This window comes from Apodemus sylvaticus, chromosome 9, assembly GCF_947179515.1.
Source record: "Apodemus sylvaticus chromosome 9, mApoSyl1.1, whole genome shotgun sequence".
NCBI classification, from domain to species: Eukaryota; Metazoa; Chordata; class Mammalia; order Rodentia; family Muridae; genus Apodemus; species Apodemus sylvaticus.
Genome location: NC_067480.1, coordinates 84,616,390 through 84,630,598, shown reverse-complemented (window position 1 = coordinate 84,630,598; position 14,209 = coordinate 84,616,390). Strand labels below are relative to the sequence as shown.

Below are 14,209 nucleotides of genomic sequence, written 5' to 3'. Positions count from 1 at the left end.
TGAGTTCGTGGCCAGCCTGGTCTACAGAGTTCCAGGACAGCCAGGGCTATACAGAGAAACCCTGTCTCGAAAAAACCAAATCCAAAAAAAAAAAGAATATTCTAGGAAGGACCTGTTTTGTTTTGTTTTGTTTAAAAAAAAAAATCCATATTTTTTACACCACTGTTTATTTGTAGCTCTATAAATAGGAAATTGTTTGTGAGAATAAGGTAAGGAAATCAAGTCTTTCATAGGTCAAAGCAGAAACAGAATGAGATTGATTAGAAAATGCAGAGGGGCTGAAGGAACAAAACATTCACAGCAACTTCCCCATCCCCTGCTCCAGGAGGACAGAGATAAACCTGGTCATCTGGTCACAAGTTAAGCAAGAAAAATGATCTGAGGGATAAACCTGCTTACGACCTATCAGCTACTAAACAAAACTCAGTAACCGTGAAGTCAGTGTGGTTTCTACCATACTACTTCAGGTTACATTATTTAAAAGATAATACAACTATCAATACGAGGTTTTTGTCTGTTTTACAATTTCTTCTTTTAAATTGTACATGTTTTACTTTTAATTCCATGAATGTGTCTATGTGTAGTTATGCCCACGTGAACAGAAGCACCCAGAACAGAGTTTGCTAATCCCCGGACCTGGGGTTAGCAGCAGTGGTGAGCTGTCCCATGTGAGTGCTATGAGCTAAACGCACAGCGTAGTTCTGAAAGAGCAATGCTCTCTCTTTGTTACTGAGCTATCTCTCCAGTCCTAGTTTACATTGTCTGAGACTTACAAACTATGCTCCACCCTAATGCTAGATCTGAGGTTGTACTCAACCCAAAACTCACAGAAGAGGTAGAAAACCTCTATACAGACAGGTTGAAAAGTCCAAAATTGAAAATGTTTCAAAAGTCAAGTATTTGAGTGACAAGACTACTAGTTGGTAATTGCACAGCTGGCCTCGAGGTACACAAGAAGCAGGCACGGTGAAAACAAAGGTGCACAAAAACATGACCAACTTACCCTAAGCAAATACATATCAAAGTTACACATACAGACTAATTTAGTTTGAAATGATGTTTATAAGAGAAGGTATTTGCTTCCATCAGTGAGACCTTTTATCCTAGCAAAGAACCTATGTCTAGAATACTGCTAAGGATGGAACAGCTGTTCAGTTGTTCAGTATAGTATTTTTACTTAATTCCCAAACTTGGTAATTACTGAAGACAAGAGAAGTGTGGCACACCAAAGTTAGCCAAGTTAAGTGAAAAGAACCAAGACAGTTGCTTACAGGTTTACTGCTGATTTCCCGCCTTGTGACAGTTTCAGTATCTCTAAACCACTATTTCCTTATTAAAGAAAACAACCTTAAGCCAAAAAAAACTAAGTTTTCAAACTCTGTTCTACAAGGCCTGTCTATTATATGAAGAGTAAACAACCACTATGGATATAAATAAACATGGTTTTTAACTTTCCAACCATGAGTTTAAAATTGTTAAAATGTTTCTACTACAAATCTTAAATGACTGTTCATGGATGTATAGAAAACGTGAGGGCTTGGAAAGACAGCTCTACAGTTAAGAGCTTGAACAGCACTCTGGAGGCAAAGGAAGGTGGACCTCTGTAAAGTCGAGGCCAGCCTAGTCTATGTAGCAAGTTATAAGATAGCCAGGGCTACATAGAGAGAGACCTTATCTTAATCAACAAAATAGAGTGTGCACTTCTCTTGGAGTGGATCCAGGATTAGTCTCCAGTAACCACATGAGATGGCTCACAAACTACCTGTAACTTCAGTTCCATGGGAATCCTGTATCTCTGGTCTCCAAAGGAACTTGAATTCACATACATACCCAGACAGAGACACATACACATATATATAATTAAAAATAATAAAAGTAAACGTTCTTTTAAAAGACAAGAGCTTATTTCATCTAAAGTGTTTTAAGACGTCTACTACTTTAAAACCAAATAGAGAGTGATACAAAGTAATATAAAAACAAACTTCAATTCCCAAAGGAACATAGCTGAATTTAAGACTTTTGTGCTAAAGATCATAAAATTTGGGAAAATTTGAAAGATAATACCAACAGATGTTTATTTAAAGCATTAAATTTACATAAATAACCAAGTTTTCATCAATTATTACTTTTGAAAACACACTGCTGGTTACATTTTGAGTACATATAAAAACATAAGCCATGAGAAGTCTATCACTTTACTACTAATGTCTATAAAAATAATGGGTACTTTAGATCATTTTTCATTTCTTATTTTATAGTAAATAAGATCAATTTTAACAAATGAGATACAAAGTATACTTTAGTGAACCTTTCTAAACTATAGTTAGATTACAATTGTCATATATCGGTACTGAATGTAGCACCATCTAGTGAAGAAAGGATTCAAATATGACAAAGGGATTTATAAAACATTAAAATCAACTGATTTAGAGAACTAAAGATGAAGTCTTTGATAACCAGAAATGAAACATGAAAAACGGGATTATAAAGTGTAGTTACTGTTGAAGTTTCAAATGTTAACCTGAAGCCAAAAAGACCTCTAGGATACTAAGCCTTTCTTCAAGCACATCAGAGGACTTATCTATGCTAGGCCTGCAGCGTTCTCTTTACTGGGGACTGAGTGTGCTGGTGTGCCTGTAGTTAACTCTGTTATCATATAAAATGGAGGAAACAGCATCTGTTTCCTAGGGCTATGATAAAAATAAAATAAAATCGTATGTGAAAAAGTCCTTTAAGAAATGTAAGAAACTAAAAAGAAATGTAAAATTTTATATAAAATAAAATCTATTTCCATAAAGCAATGACTCTCTAATGCTCTTAAAAAGTAGAACTCAGCCAAGATGTTTGTGCTTCCAGCTCTCCACCCTCCTATTATATAAAGAACCAGAAGGAGCTGGAGAGATGGCTCAGAGGTTAAGAGCACTGACTGCTCTTCCAGAGGTCCTGAATGTAATTCTCAGCAACCACTGAGAATGGTTGTGGCTCACAACCATCTGAAATGCAGTCTGGGGCCCTCTTCTGGCCTGCAGGAATAAATGGAGGCAGAACACTGTATACATAATAAATAAATAAATCTTAAAAAAAAAAAAAAAAGGAACCAGAAGACTGGACAAACATAAGATAACCAAAAACAAAACAAACAAGAAACAAACAAACTAACTAACTAAATCTAAAGAAACCCTATTTGGTAAAAGTGAAGCCTATTGATAATAAAAATATTTTCTTAGAGATAACAGCTTTCTCCAGATAAAGATTTTTAAATTTTACAAACTGCAGTTACTGCTGACACTAAAAATCTATGTCACCCTAGTATTTTCTTTTAAAAAGCACGTATGCAGGTACAAGCTGCAGCCAGAAGAGGGCTTCCAATCCCCGGGAACTGAAGTCACAATCAGCAATGGGCTCATGTGGGTTTAAGGAGGGGCAGCCAGCACTGATCCATCTCTCTAGCTCCTCGTTTTCAAATTTTAAAAACCACAATGTACTCAACTCCACCAAATGTAAAAGATATGGTCATTACCTAACAGTCAAGATATAATGAAGTACTAAGCAAGTCTGTTGGTCTTGCTCATATTCTGTTCCTCAGTAAGAACAGTAAGAAGTCTCTGCTCAGACAGGCTGTGTCCTGCTCACCTACCACCCTCAGGTTCCCACTCTGGCTACTCAGTTTTAACCCATTTCAGCTAGCTGCCATTACTGACTTCTGCAAGTTGCATACACAAATCTAAGAGTCATTTTAAAGCCATCTGAGGCGTTTTTAATCTTGCCCATTCTGGCTTACCTGTTTCTTTTGGGTTCCTGGCTACAAAGGCATCAAGGTCTACTGATTTTGGTCTAACTGGCAATTGTTCAGGATCTAGCTTTGGTTTTGATACTGGCTCAGTATCAGTCTTTGAAGAAATTGTAGAAACTTCTCCATTAATTCTGAAATGAGAAAACAAACATGCAAAAATCACTTGGAGGTTAAATAGAACTTTTAAATAATGATTTAATGGCATTAAAGATTTTATGTAACAGAATACTAATTTCCATCTGTTCTGTAAAACTGTGCATAAACATAAGCTGCTAACTCTAACACTGATCGCAGTAAAATAAGAAATGTAGAAAGTTTCATTCATTTATTCTGAATACATAATTAACTTTTAACAAAATTAACAGGCTACAAAGAAATAAATGTATGGGAAACAGATATTTAAACTTTGAAAGGTAACAGAGCCCTTTAGGTCAAAGGTAGGTAATCAATATCTAATTTTAAACAAGGTTGAGGCTTACTTGGCTGTTGGAGGTGGAGGAGGAACTGGCTTTTCTGGCCGCTTTGGGTACACTGTTGCAGGAGACCTCAGTAAATTATTGGCTTTGGTAGGTGGAGTGGGCTTTTTGGGTGGGACTTGAGGAGCAGCTGGTTTTGAAGGTTTCTGTTCTAGCAGTGATTTTTCATCTGGTGATTAAAAAGTACTTATTAATAATCAAAACTCTTTAGGTTTGTTTTTCTTATACACTACTGCCAGACTAGGAAAATGAGAGGCTGAGACCAATATTAACCTTCATATTCTATATGTGCATAAGTACACACTGTTTGAAGGTTGCATTTTAATGTGTCTAAGAACCTTTAAAAAAATGACCCAGGGGAGCCAGAACTCACTAAAAACCTGATTAGAAACAACACATGCTTTTAGCTCTGCTTCCAATAGGCTTCACTCGCTATTAGGGGTGCTAACACTATTTTGTGAAGTAATCTAATGAAGAGTATTCCTGAATAGTGCAAAAATACTTAAAGAACTATATTATGAATAACTGTATGCCACATTCATTAAAAACAACTTCACCAACAAAAAGGCACCAAATACTTACACACATCACACTACATATAACATACTCACTCCCTTATTTTTCAGGCACAAATATTAACAGAACATCTGTACACATACAGTTCTGATCCCCAGCCTAGTAGTGAGTGTAACAGTCACAATTAAAAACATAATAAACTCAGGCCCAACAATGAATGAATATATGTCTTTGAGAAAACAATGTGTACGAAAGTCTGAAAATAATTTTATGAAATTTCCTCTTAATCAGAAACTAGTGAATATTAAACTTCAACCAACAGCACAACTCTTTTAAAATTAAAAATTTCACAAAAATATACAACAGAGGTTCTGGAGAACTGGCTCAGCAGTTATGAGCACTGGTTGCTCTCGCAGAGGGCCGAGGTTCAGTTCCCAGAACCTACATGATAAAATTGTCTGATGCCCCAGGTCCAGGGATGGATCTAGTGCACTCTTCGGGCATCCTTGGTATTAGGTGCACATGCCCATGCACAAATACTCACAAAATAAAAACAAGTTAAGTATAGTATACTGCAAGTATTCTACCGAGTATATAATTACTCCCTTAGAGCTTATAAAAAATAGAAATCTGATCATCTTTTAAGATAAAAGTTTGTTTGTTTGTTTGTTTGTTTGTTTAAAAGACAAGGCCTTTCTATCTAGTCCTGACTATCCTGGAACTTACAATGTAGACCAGGCTCATTAAAATCCTTGAGCTCATAGAAATCCTCCTGCCTCCCATGTGCTGGGACTGAAGGTGTGAGCCATCATGCCTGGCTAAAAGTCTATTTTTACATGGTCTCAAAAATATAATAATATATCAAATACCTATTCCACTAGGAGAAAAATATAAAACTTCCTATTTCTGGCCATAATCAAGAAGACTGAAAAATATTTTATAGAAAATAGCAGAAAGGGGTCATTGCTCAACTTACCCTCCCTCTAGCCCACCCTCACTCTTGGGATCTTTCTCCTATCTTAATAAACTGTCCTATTCTATTTCTAATCATGTGCTCCTGATGCGATCCTTTGCCCTGGGACATAGGAGCCTGGAATTCATGCTTCCCTGATATTCTGCTCCCTGGGCTTTCTCACTGTTCCTCTGATCTTCACATCTAACTTAAATGGCAGGACCTACTCCCTACCTCTCTATTCCTGGCAGCTGCTAAGATTTACAGCATTCAAGCAAAGGCTCACAGTAATCCAAAAGCAAGTTCCCAAGTGATCTTTCTGCGCAGAACCCCCCACTCTGGTACTCTGTACAACTGAGCATCCTACACGCCTTTGTCTGCCTTCATCTCTGCAACAGTATCAAGGCCATCTGACTTCCTTCTGCTGCCTGTAAAGTGTCTTTTGAACAGGCTAAAGAAGCTAAACAAAACTCTAAATAAATCATAGTTTTAAATATAAAGACAAAAACACACAATCCTACAATATAATATCCCTACATATAAAAGAGGAAAGACAGAGACAGACAAGGCCTTGAGTGTGACGATAACCTGAACCCATGGTGAGAGGAGAGAATCAACTTCCACAAGTTGTCCTCCAATCACATACACACCCCTAGCACTGACACACAAATCATTTATACACACATATTAACCCACTTCTTAAAAAAAAATTCTAAAACTTCAGAAAAAATAAAATGAATAAAATTCTGTTCTACAAGAAAAATAAGCACCCACACAATGGAAAAAGGTTTGTAAAAAGTGCATGTGATAAAGAGCAGCTATTCAAAATAAACAAAGAACTCTTAGACACAGTTAAAAATAATGATTTAGAAAACAAAATACAATGATCTAACATACAATTCACCAAACATATAGTTGACAAGCACATGAAAAGACATTCAATATCAGATGTCATTAGGAAAGTGAAAATCATGAGATACCATCACACAGCTACCAGAATAGTAATCCAAAGCAAAGAGAACATTACATGTGCCAAGGATACAAAACAATCTTTCACTACTAGTAGAAATACAACATAGTAGAGCTACTTTGGGAATAGTTTGGCAGTTGCTTAGGAGAGGAAACACACTCTTACCAATGATCCAGTGATCACTGGTATTTATTTCATCCTTAGTATTTATCCTTGGTATTTATTTAAATGAACTAAAATGTACATTCCCACGAAAATCTGCATACATTTTAACAGCAACTTTACTTACAACTGCAAAAACTTAGAACCAACTAAAATATTCCTTACTGAGCATGGCACGCACAGACATGAAACAGTAGAAAAGCATTAGTAAGGTGCCAGGTCAAAAGAATACAGGTATATTTTTAAATAGTTAGTAAATGAAAGAAGGTGATAAAAATGGCTACATACTCTGAATAACTGGAAATGTAAAAGTATAGAAACGGGTGAGAAAAAGTGACTGCCAAAGGTTAGGAAGAGGGAAACCAGAGAGAGCAGAGGACATCCAGGACAGTCAAACTGCTCTGATGGCACAATGGTGGATACAAGGCACTACATATTTGTCCACTCAGCAGAGTGTACAGCATATAGCAAAACACAACAGTGTGAACTCTTGAAGATAACAGCATGTCAGTTATAAATACAACACCAGTCATAATGAATACACTACTCAGATGAAGAATGTTTATAGTAAAGGAGACTGCCTTGCCTACAGGGGGAAGAAGGCATATATGAGAACTTATATTTTGGTTTATTGTCCTTTCTTCTCATTATCTCTGAGTCCATGTGTATATGACAGGAGGTTACACATGCCTCAGTACATGTATGGAGATCATACCCTGATGTAGGCTCCAGGAACCAAACTCAGATCATCAGGCTTATGCAGCCATGAACTTTTACCTGCTGCATCAATCTTGCTAGCCCTTGGTTCAACTTTCTATTACTTAGAAATTAAGGGCAGACGGTGGTGGCGCAGGCCTTTAAACGCAGCACTTGGGAGGCAGAGGCAGGCGGATTTCTGAGTTCGAGGCCAGCCTGGTCTACAGAGTGAGTTCCAGGACAGCCAGGGCTATGCAGAGAAACCCTGTCTCGAAAAAACCAAATCCAAAAAACCAATCAATCAATAAAATGTTGACAAAATGTGTGGTGTCTTAGAAAGCTTTCCAAGTTCATACATAATGGGATTAAAAAATACCTAGTAAGCACCATAGTTAAATTCTAAAGGATTTTTAAATTTTATTTTCTTCAAATCACTATAAAAATAACAGATCAATTAACTAGTACCTAGTTTTCTATATATAATATGAAACAATAAATGTTCCATCTTACTGAAGGATTCATTTAACCGTAACCCTAATCCTAACCCTATTCAGTAAGATCAAAGGTTTAACTGCATATCCATTTGACACAATACTCATTATTGGAAAACTCTTAATGGTGCAAAGTAAAAATCAACAAGTACATGAAGAAAGTGTAAGTGATCTACTGAGGTGGTCATGTTTCTTTAAAAGATGACCAAAAGGTAAGGGGGGAGTCAGCCTTACCTTTTTCTTCAGCCTTTAGAGGAAAAGCTTTCTTTTCTGCAGCTAACAGGTCAGGCTTTGGAGCTAGGAGGTAGGGAAGAAAGTGAATACTAACTTTTAAAAATAATATACACAGAAAGAACAAAAAAATGGTAATTTCTGGCACTCAATGAAACACTAGAATTCAAAATAATTTATTCATGTATATTTGGATTAATACCACTAACGTTCCCTTCATTTGGCACATTTATCTTATGAAAGCATCTATACATAAAAGACTTTGTGTTATTTCAGTTGCAAAGCCATATAACAGGGATGGCATAATTGTAACACACCTGAGATTCTGGCACTCAGGAGGCAGAGGCAGAAGATCCTAAGTTTGAGGCTAATATGAACTATCTAGTTAGCTCAAGGTTCACCTTCCACTGCATAGTAAAAACCCTGTCTTGAAAAACCAAAAGAAAACAAAAACCCAAAACAAAAAGAAAAAAACACATAAAACCTCCAAACTGTATTTAGGTATCTAGTATACTTGCATAACGAAGCATTTGTTCAAAATAAATACAGGAATAAAAAAGTAGAGTATGGGGCCAGATACTGTGTAGCACACACCTTTAAACCCAGCACTAGAGAGACAGAAGCAGATAAATCTAACATAGGTCAGCCTGGTCTATATAATAAGTTCAAGACTAACCAGATCTACAAAGTGAGACCTGTCTCAAAGAAACAGAACAAATAAATAAATAAGCAAAGAGTTTTGCTCCTCTAGGAGATCCAGGGTTAAATTCTCACACCAATGTGGCAGCTCTTACAACCAACTATAACTCTAGTCCCAAGGAAGACCTGGTGCCTGTCTTCTTCTAGCCTCCATGGGCAGTGCATACGCATGGTACACAGGCAGATGGACGGACCGACAGACAAAACAACAATACACATAAAAGAATTTTTAAAATTAAGTATTTCAGCCAAGTCATTCTAAAACAGGTTTAAACGTGATTAGCTTTATTAACTCAGTATTTCTATTACTAAAATACCCAAGTTACTTCTAAGATCCCCATTTTAATTTTATTTTTGGAGAGAGGGTCTAACTATATAGTTTAGGCTACTTGAATCCTAGAAGTGCTGGAATTACAGATATGCAACACCATCCCCATCTAAGATCCTTATTTTATTATATCATTTGCACTTCTAAAAATGATGAGCATTTGATGCAAGTGAACATTTAATTTTGTATAGATTTAAAATACCTTAATATTCATTTTAACTGAATTTGCTCAAAAAAATTCAAGTCTACCTTATTGGTTTTTTAAATTAGAAATATGAAAAATAATAAACTAAAGAATGCATTTTTACAAACCTGGACCTTTTGCAGGAGGAGGTGGTTTCTTTGGTTTCTGAGGAGAGGAAAAAAAGATTAAAATTAATTATTTAAAGTTAAGATAAATTAATCTGAATTATATTGTTTCTCATCTTATTCTTGCCAAAAATAATAAAATATTAAAAACATAACTCTAGAAAGGGTCACTGAGAAAAATATTATTACATCCAAACAGATTCCTTGATCAAAAGTTACTCAAATACTTTTGAAAAATTAATTACGTAAGAGCAAAAAGTCTTGATGAGAAAAATGTTTTCATCCTAATTTAATTAGTTTTAGACTTCTAAACATCATTTTGCCTTTCTTCATAGCTAAGGAATACAAACCTGGTCAAAAACACAGAGAGGGGGATAGGCTCCAGTGGAGAAACTACTACTGATGTCTTCTGTATAGCCACAATATAGCATTTATACTCATAGTGTTGCTCTCTGGCTTAATCAAAGCAGTTTCTGTTTTCAGCAACCTACAGATATAGGTTAGTTCAGATATAAACAACATAGGCCGAGAATAAACTACCTCTCAGCACTCAGTTGTCTATGTGTCTCAGCCCTACCAAGGCTTGGGAACACTGTAGAAGCAGGTGCAGAAAGAATTTGAGAGACAGGAGGTAGGAAGAAGTGCTGTGGAGGGCTGTTTCTGGATATGATGTGAATCCAAGAACTCAAAGCAGCAGTGGCTATTTGCATAAGAATGAGCCCATCAGCACGGAATCATGCATTGAGGAGGAGTCAGAAGGCCCCCAATCCCCACCCCATCACCCCCCCAGGAAGGTAGAGGCAGTGGATGGATCCTGGGGATGAGCTGTCATTTTCTCTGCTGGAGCCACTGGTAATTTGCCTTTCCTCAAGGCTCAAGTAAATAAACCCCAGCCCCAGTCAATGGTAATAAACACAGATGATTACAAACTACTGAGAACATGAAGCTCAAAGGGTCTATTGGAAAGGAAGGGTCTAGTAAGAAGGGGGTGTGATTAAAGGGATAATGAAGCGAGGGAATGGGATCCCTACACGTCCAAAACTGTGAAAGGGAAGTTTAAAAAAACAAAACTTAAGTCTGAAGAATTCTCATTGTCACAGTTAAAGGCAGTAAAAGTCTCCTTTCCCTTCAATTTCTAAGTACTAATTCACTTTTTTTTTAAAAGATTTATTTATTATATAAGTACACTGTAGCTGCCTTCAGACACCCCAGAAGAGGGCGTCAGATCTCATTACAGATGGTTGTAAGCCATCATGTGGTTGCTGGGATTTGAACTCAGGACCTTCGGAGGAGCAGTCAGTGCTCTTAACCGCTGAGCCATCTCTCAGCCCCCCACTAATTCACTTTTAAGACTTCATTTAAAGTCATTAAAAGTTTCTAACACTTTTAATTATGTTGCTCCAAGTTAAGAATAAGTAAAAAGTAACAGAATAAAAGCAGAAACAAACAGCATTCCTTGCAGAAGGACTAAAAGGAGATTGAATGCAATGTAGCAAAGGAAAGACCTCAGACAGCCTAAGCTTCTAGAACATAATTGCCAACGATGTACTTAATTAAAGACTCCAAGGATGAGCGTGCCCTGCACAGGCTGGAACTGAAGATGACAGTGCTGTGTACATCTAACTGCTCTGCCTTCTGATCTGTACGCTCAGGCATGTGGAAAAGTGTCAAGACATCAAAAGGCAGACGATCTAGTACAAATGAATGATTCAGTGTTTTGTTAATACAGAAATAATACATATATACGGAGGCTAATGCTCAGCTTTAAAATACCTTAAAGTGAATCGACACTGTTCATTAACATTAAATAATTTCATTCAGAAAATTAAGGATATATTCAATTTATACAAAGCCAGCTTTTTGGTGAGTCAGAAAAGCTAAACAAGGCAAAGCTAGTTTTCAGTACATACAGTCAATGTCAAGAATAAGATACAGGACTAAAATATAATACTGTTTCATGGCAAATCAATTTTTACTTAAATGTATAATCTTAGGAAACTATAAAAATTAGTAGCAAAGTAAAACCATTTCTTTTTGAAAAAATGTTGGTATACAACATATTATCATCATTAAAATACAAACAGAATCTTACTGGAAAGTCTTTATCTAGTTCACTTATCTGAACAGCAAAGTTATCTGGAAACACTCCTTCTTTACCATTCAGTTCACCCTTCCACCAGCCTGCTTCTCCAGTTTCCTAAAATGCAAACCAAACAGTTACACTAATGGAAGCTACATGGAGGGAGAGGGGAGGGAGGGAGGGAGGGAGGAAGAGAAAGAGAGAAAGAGGGAGGGGGAGTGAGAGAGAGAGAGAGAGAGAGAGAGAGAGAGAGAGAGAGAGAGGGTGTGTGTGTGTGTGTGTGTGTGTGTGTGTGTGTGTCCCAGAGTGCAAAAAGGTCCTTACCAGGTAGCCCAGGCTGCCTCACGTTCCTACCTCTGCAGGCATGAGCTAGTAGTCATCATTAAATGAGAGGAAAGTTCACAGTGAGCTAGGAGAGTGAAGAATTCCATTTGCTTTAGAGGGCAAGGGCTGGCTGGGGTGGGCAACCTAAACACTAGTATAAAGTTTTCCTTAAAAAAAATATTCTCGGCTGGGCGACGGTGGTGCACGCCTTTAATCCCAGCACTTGGGAGGCAGAGACAGGTGGATTTCTGAGTTCGAGGCCAGCCTGGTCTACAGAGTGAGTTCCTGGACAGCCAGGGCTACACAGAGAAACCCTGTCTCGAAAAATCAAAAAAGATATTCTCTGCACATTACTTTCAGCAGAAGTTACAAAACTGGGTTTACTATGTAGGTGTGGAGGGGCAGGAGGCTGACACTCACAGATAACTGAGTTCGAGGCCAGCTGAGAGAGGTCATGCTAGCCAGAGCAAGGCCCCCTTCAGTAACCACAAAAAACAAACATCTGGATGTAAGGTTTTAAAATAAATCAATTCGTTAATTTATAATGTTCTCATTGGGATAAGAGAGGTAGGAAGAAATATAATAGGTAAGGAGAATCAGAAAAAAATAAGGAATTCCTAAATTAAATTTTTTAAGCTATCCTAACATTTTATATGTATATACTGAAAATTACTTATCTAGCAGCTTCAGAAAATAGCACTCTGCATAAAATATTAAGTTTTATCCGTCTAAGATATGAATATTAAAAATTATAAGGAGTGACATTAAATGAGTGGACTGCTTTATCTACCATGTGGGAAGCTTATGTGAAACATGGATATATTAGTTTCATTAAAGTAATCTTTTTGCTATCCTTTTTGAATCCATAATGTGTATATTTTAAAGGTACATAACAAAATATATCTCCAAAACATCACATACACTAAGCCAAATGTTAACAGTTTAAACAGTAAGATGAACTTCAAAACAAAACACATTACAGAATTATAGAAGTAAATATTTATTCTCTTGTAAATAATTATTATTATAACATTCTGCCCAGACCTAAATACAAGAGCATTTTTTTCCATTACATGGCCTTAGAATTTATCCTAATTTAAACAATCATTGATTTCTTTAAAATAGATGTAGCAAGACTAGGGAGACGGTTCAGCAGACACAGAGGCTTGCCATCAAGCCTGATAACCTGAGCTCAAACCCGGTGACGCAGAGTGTAGAACCTGGAGAGAACCAATCCCTCCAAGTTGTCCTTGGACTTTCACATGCATGGTATGTGTACCCCTCCCACACAGATTCTCCATTTCACACGGGAAGATAAGTTACACACCTGTTACTAATAAACATTTAGATTGTACAAATCTTGGATTTATTAAAGGAATATGTGCCTGGCAGTGGTGGCACACACCTGTAATCCCAGAATTTGGGAGGCAGAGGCAGGCGGATTTCCAAGTTCGAGGTCAGTCTGGTCTACAGAGTGAGTTCCAGGACAGTCAGGGCTATACAGAGAAACCCTGTCTAGAAAAGGCCAAATCCAAAAAAAAAATGTGTATAAATATAATAGGCATATTTATGTGTATAAAATATGTGTAAAAAAGGAATATGTGATGTGATCACTGCTCATTTCTTTTTCTTTTTCAGATCTCTTTTTTTAAACATTTGGTTATTTTGTCTACATGTGTGGATGTGTGCACCATGCACATGACTGATGCCTGCAAAATCGAAAGAGGGTGTGTGATCCCCTGGAACTAGAGTTACAATGGATCTAAGCAACCACAATGCAAGAAGGTACTTCTGTGAATAATGGCTCACTAAAAATATCTTACCTTACTTATCAAATGGATTATCTCCCCTTCTCTAAACGTAAGTTCATCTTCATTGTTTCCTGAGTAGGGAAATAATGTTCTACAATATTCCTTAGCTGAAACAAAGAATATAAATACTGTGACTCAAAAGTTGATTGATGCAGCAGATACTTATTAAGCATCTGTGCAAAGTAATATATTCAATAAGCAATTAAAGGTTAAATAATTTTAAACTGTATATTCAACATTAAGAAAAAAATTTCACTATCACTCAAATATTACTCAGTGTCTGATATGTATCATGAATAGTTTAAACTTCAGAGAGATTCTAAAATGAACACAGTACAACAGAATTCTCAACCTCATGCATTATTCTGGGA

General features: G+C 36.7%; 1 protein-coding gene across 2 annotated transcripts in view; it reads right to left on the bottom strand.

Moving 5' to 3' along the window:
• The window catches only part of Cd2ap (CD2 associated protein), an 85,951-nt gene that overhangs the window by 18,740 nt on the left and 53,002 nt on the right, over nucleotides 1–14,209 (bottom strand). Inside the window, exons 8-13 of one of the 2 annotated variants that reach the window (XM_052192344.1) lie at nucleotides 13,851–13,945; nucleotides 11,716–11,820; nucleotides 9,627–9,663; nucleotides 8,291–8,353; nucleotides 4,273–4,438; nucleotides 3,782–3,924 (exon numbers count right to left, since the gene is read on the bottom strand). In XM_052192344.1, coding sequence (XP_052048304.1) covers nucleotides 3,782–3,924; nucleotides 4,273–4,438; nucleotides 8,291–8,353; nucleotides 9,627–9,663; nucleotides 11,716–11,820; nucleotides 13,851–13,945 — 609 coding nt within the window. The remainder of the gene's footprint in view (nucleotides 1–3,781; nucleotides 3,925–4,272; nucleotides 4,439–8,290; nucleotides 8,354–9,626; nucleotides 9,664–11,715; nucleotides 11,821–13,850; nucleotides 13,946–14,209) is intronic. The other variant, XM_052192345.1, reaches the window with a different exon arrangement.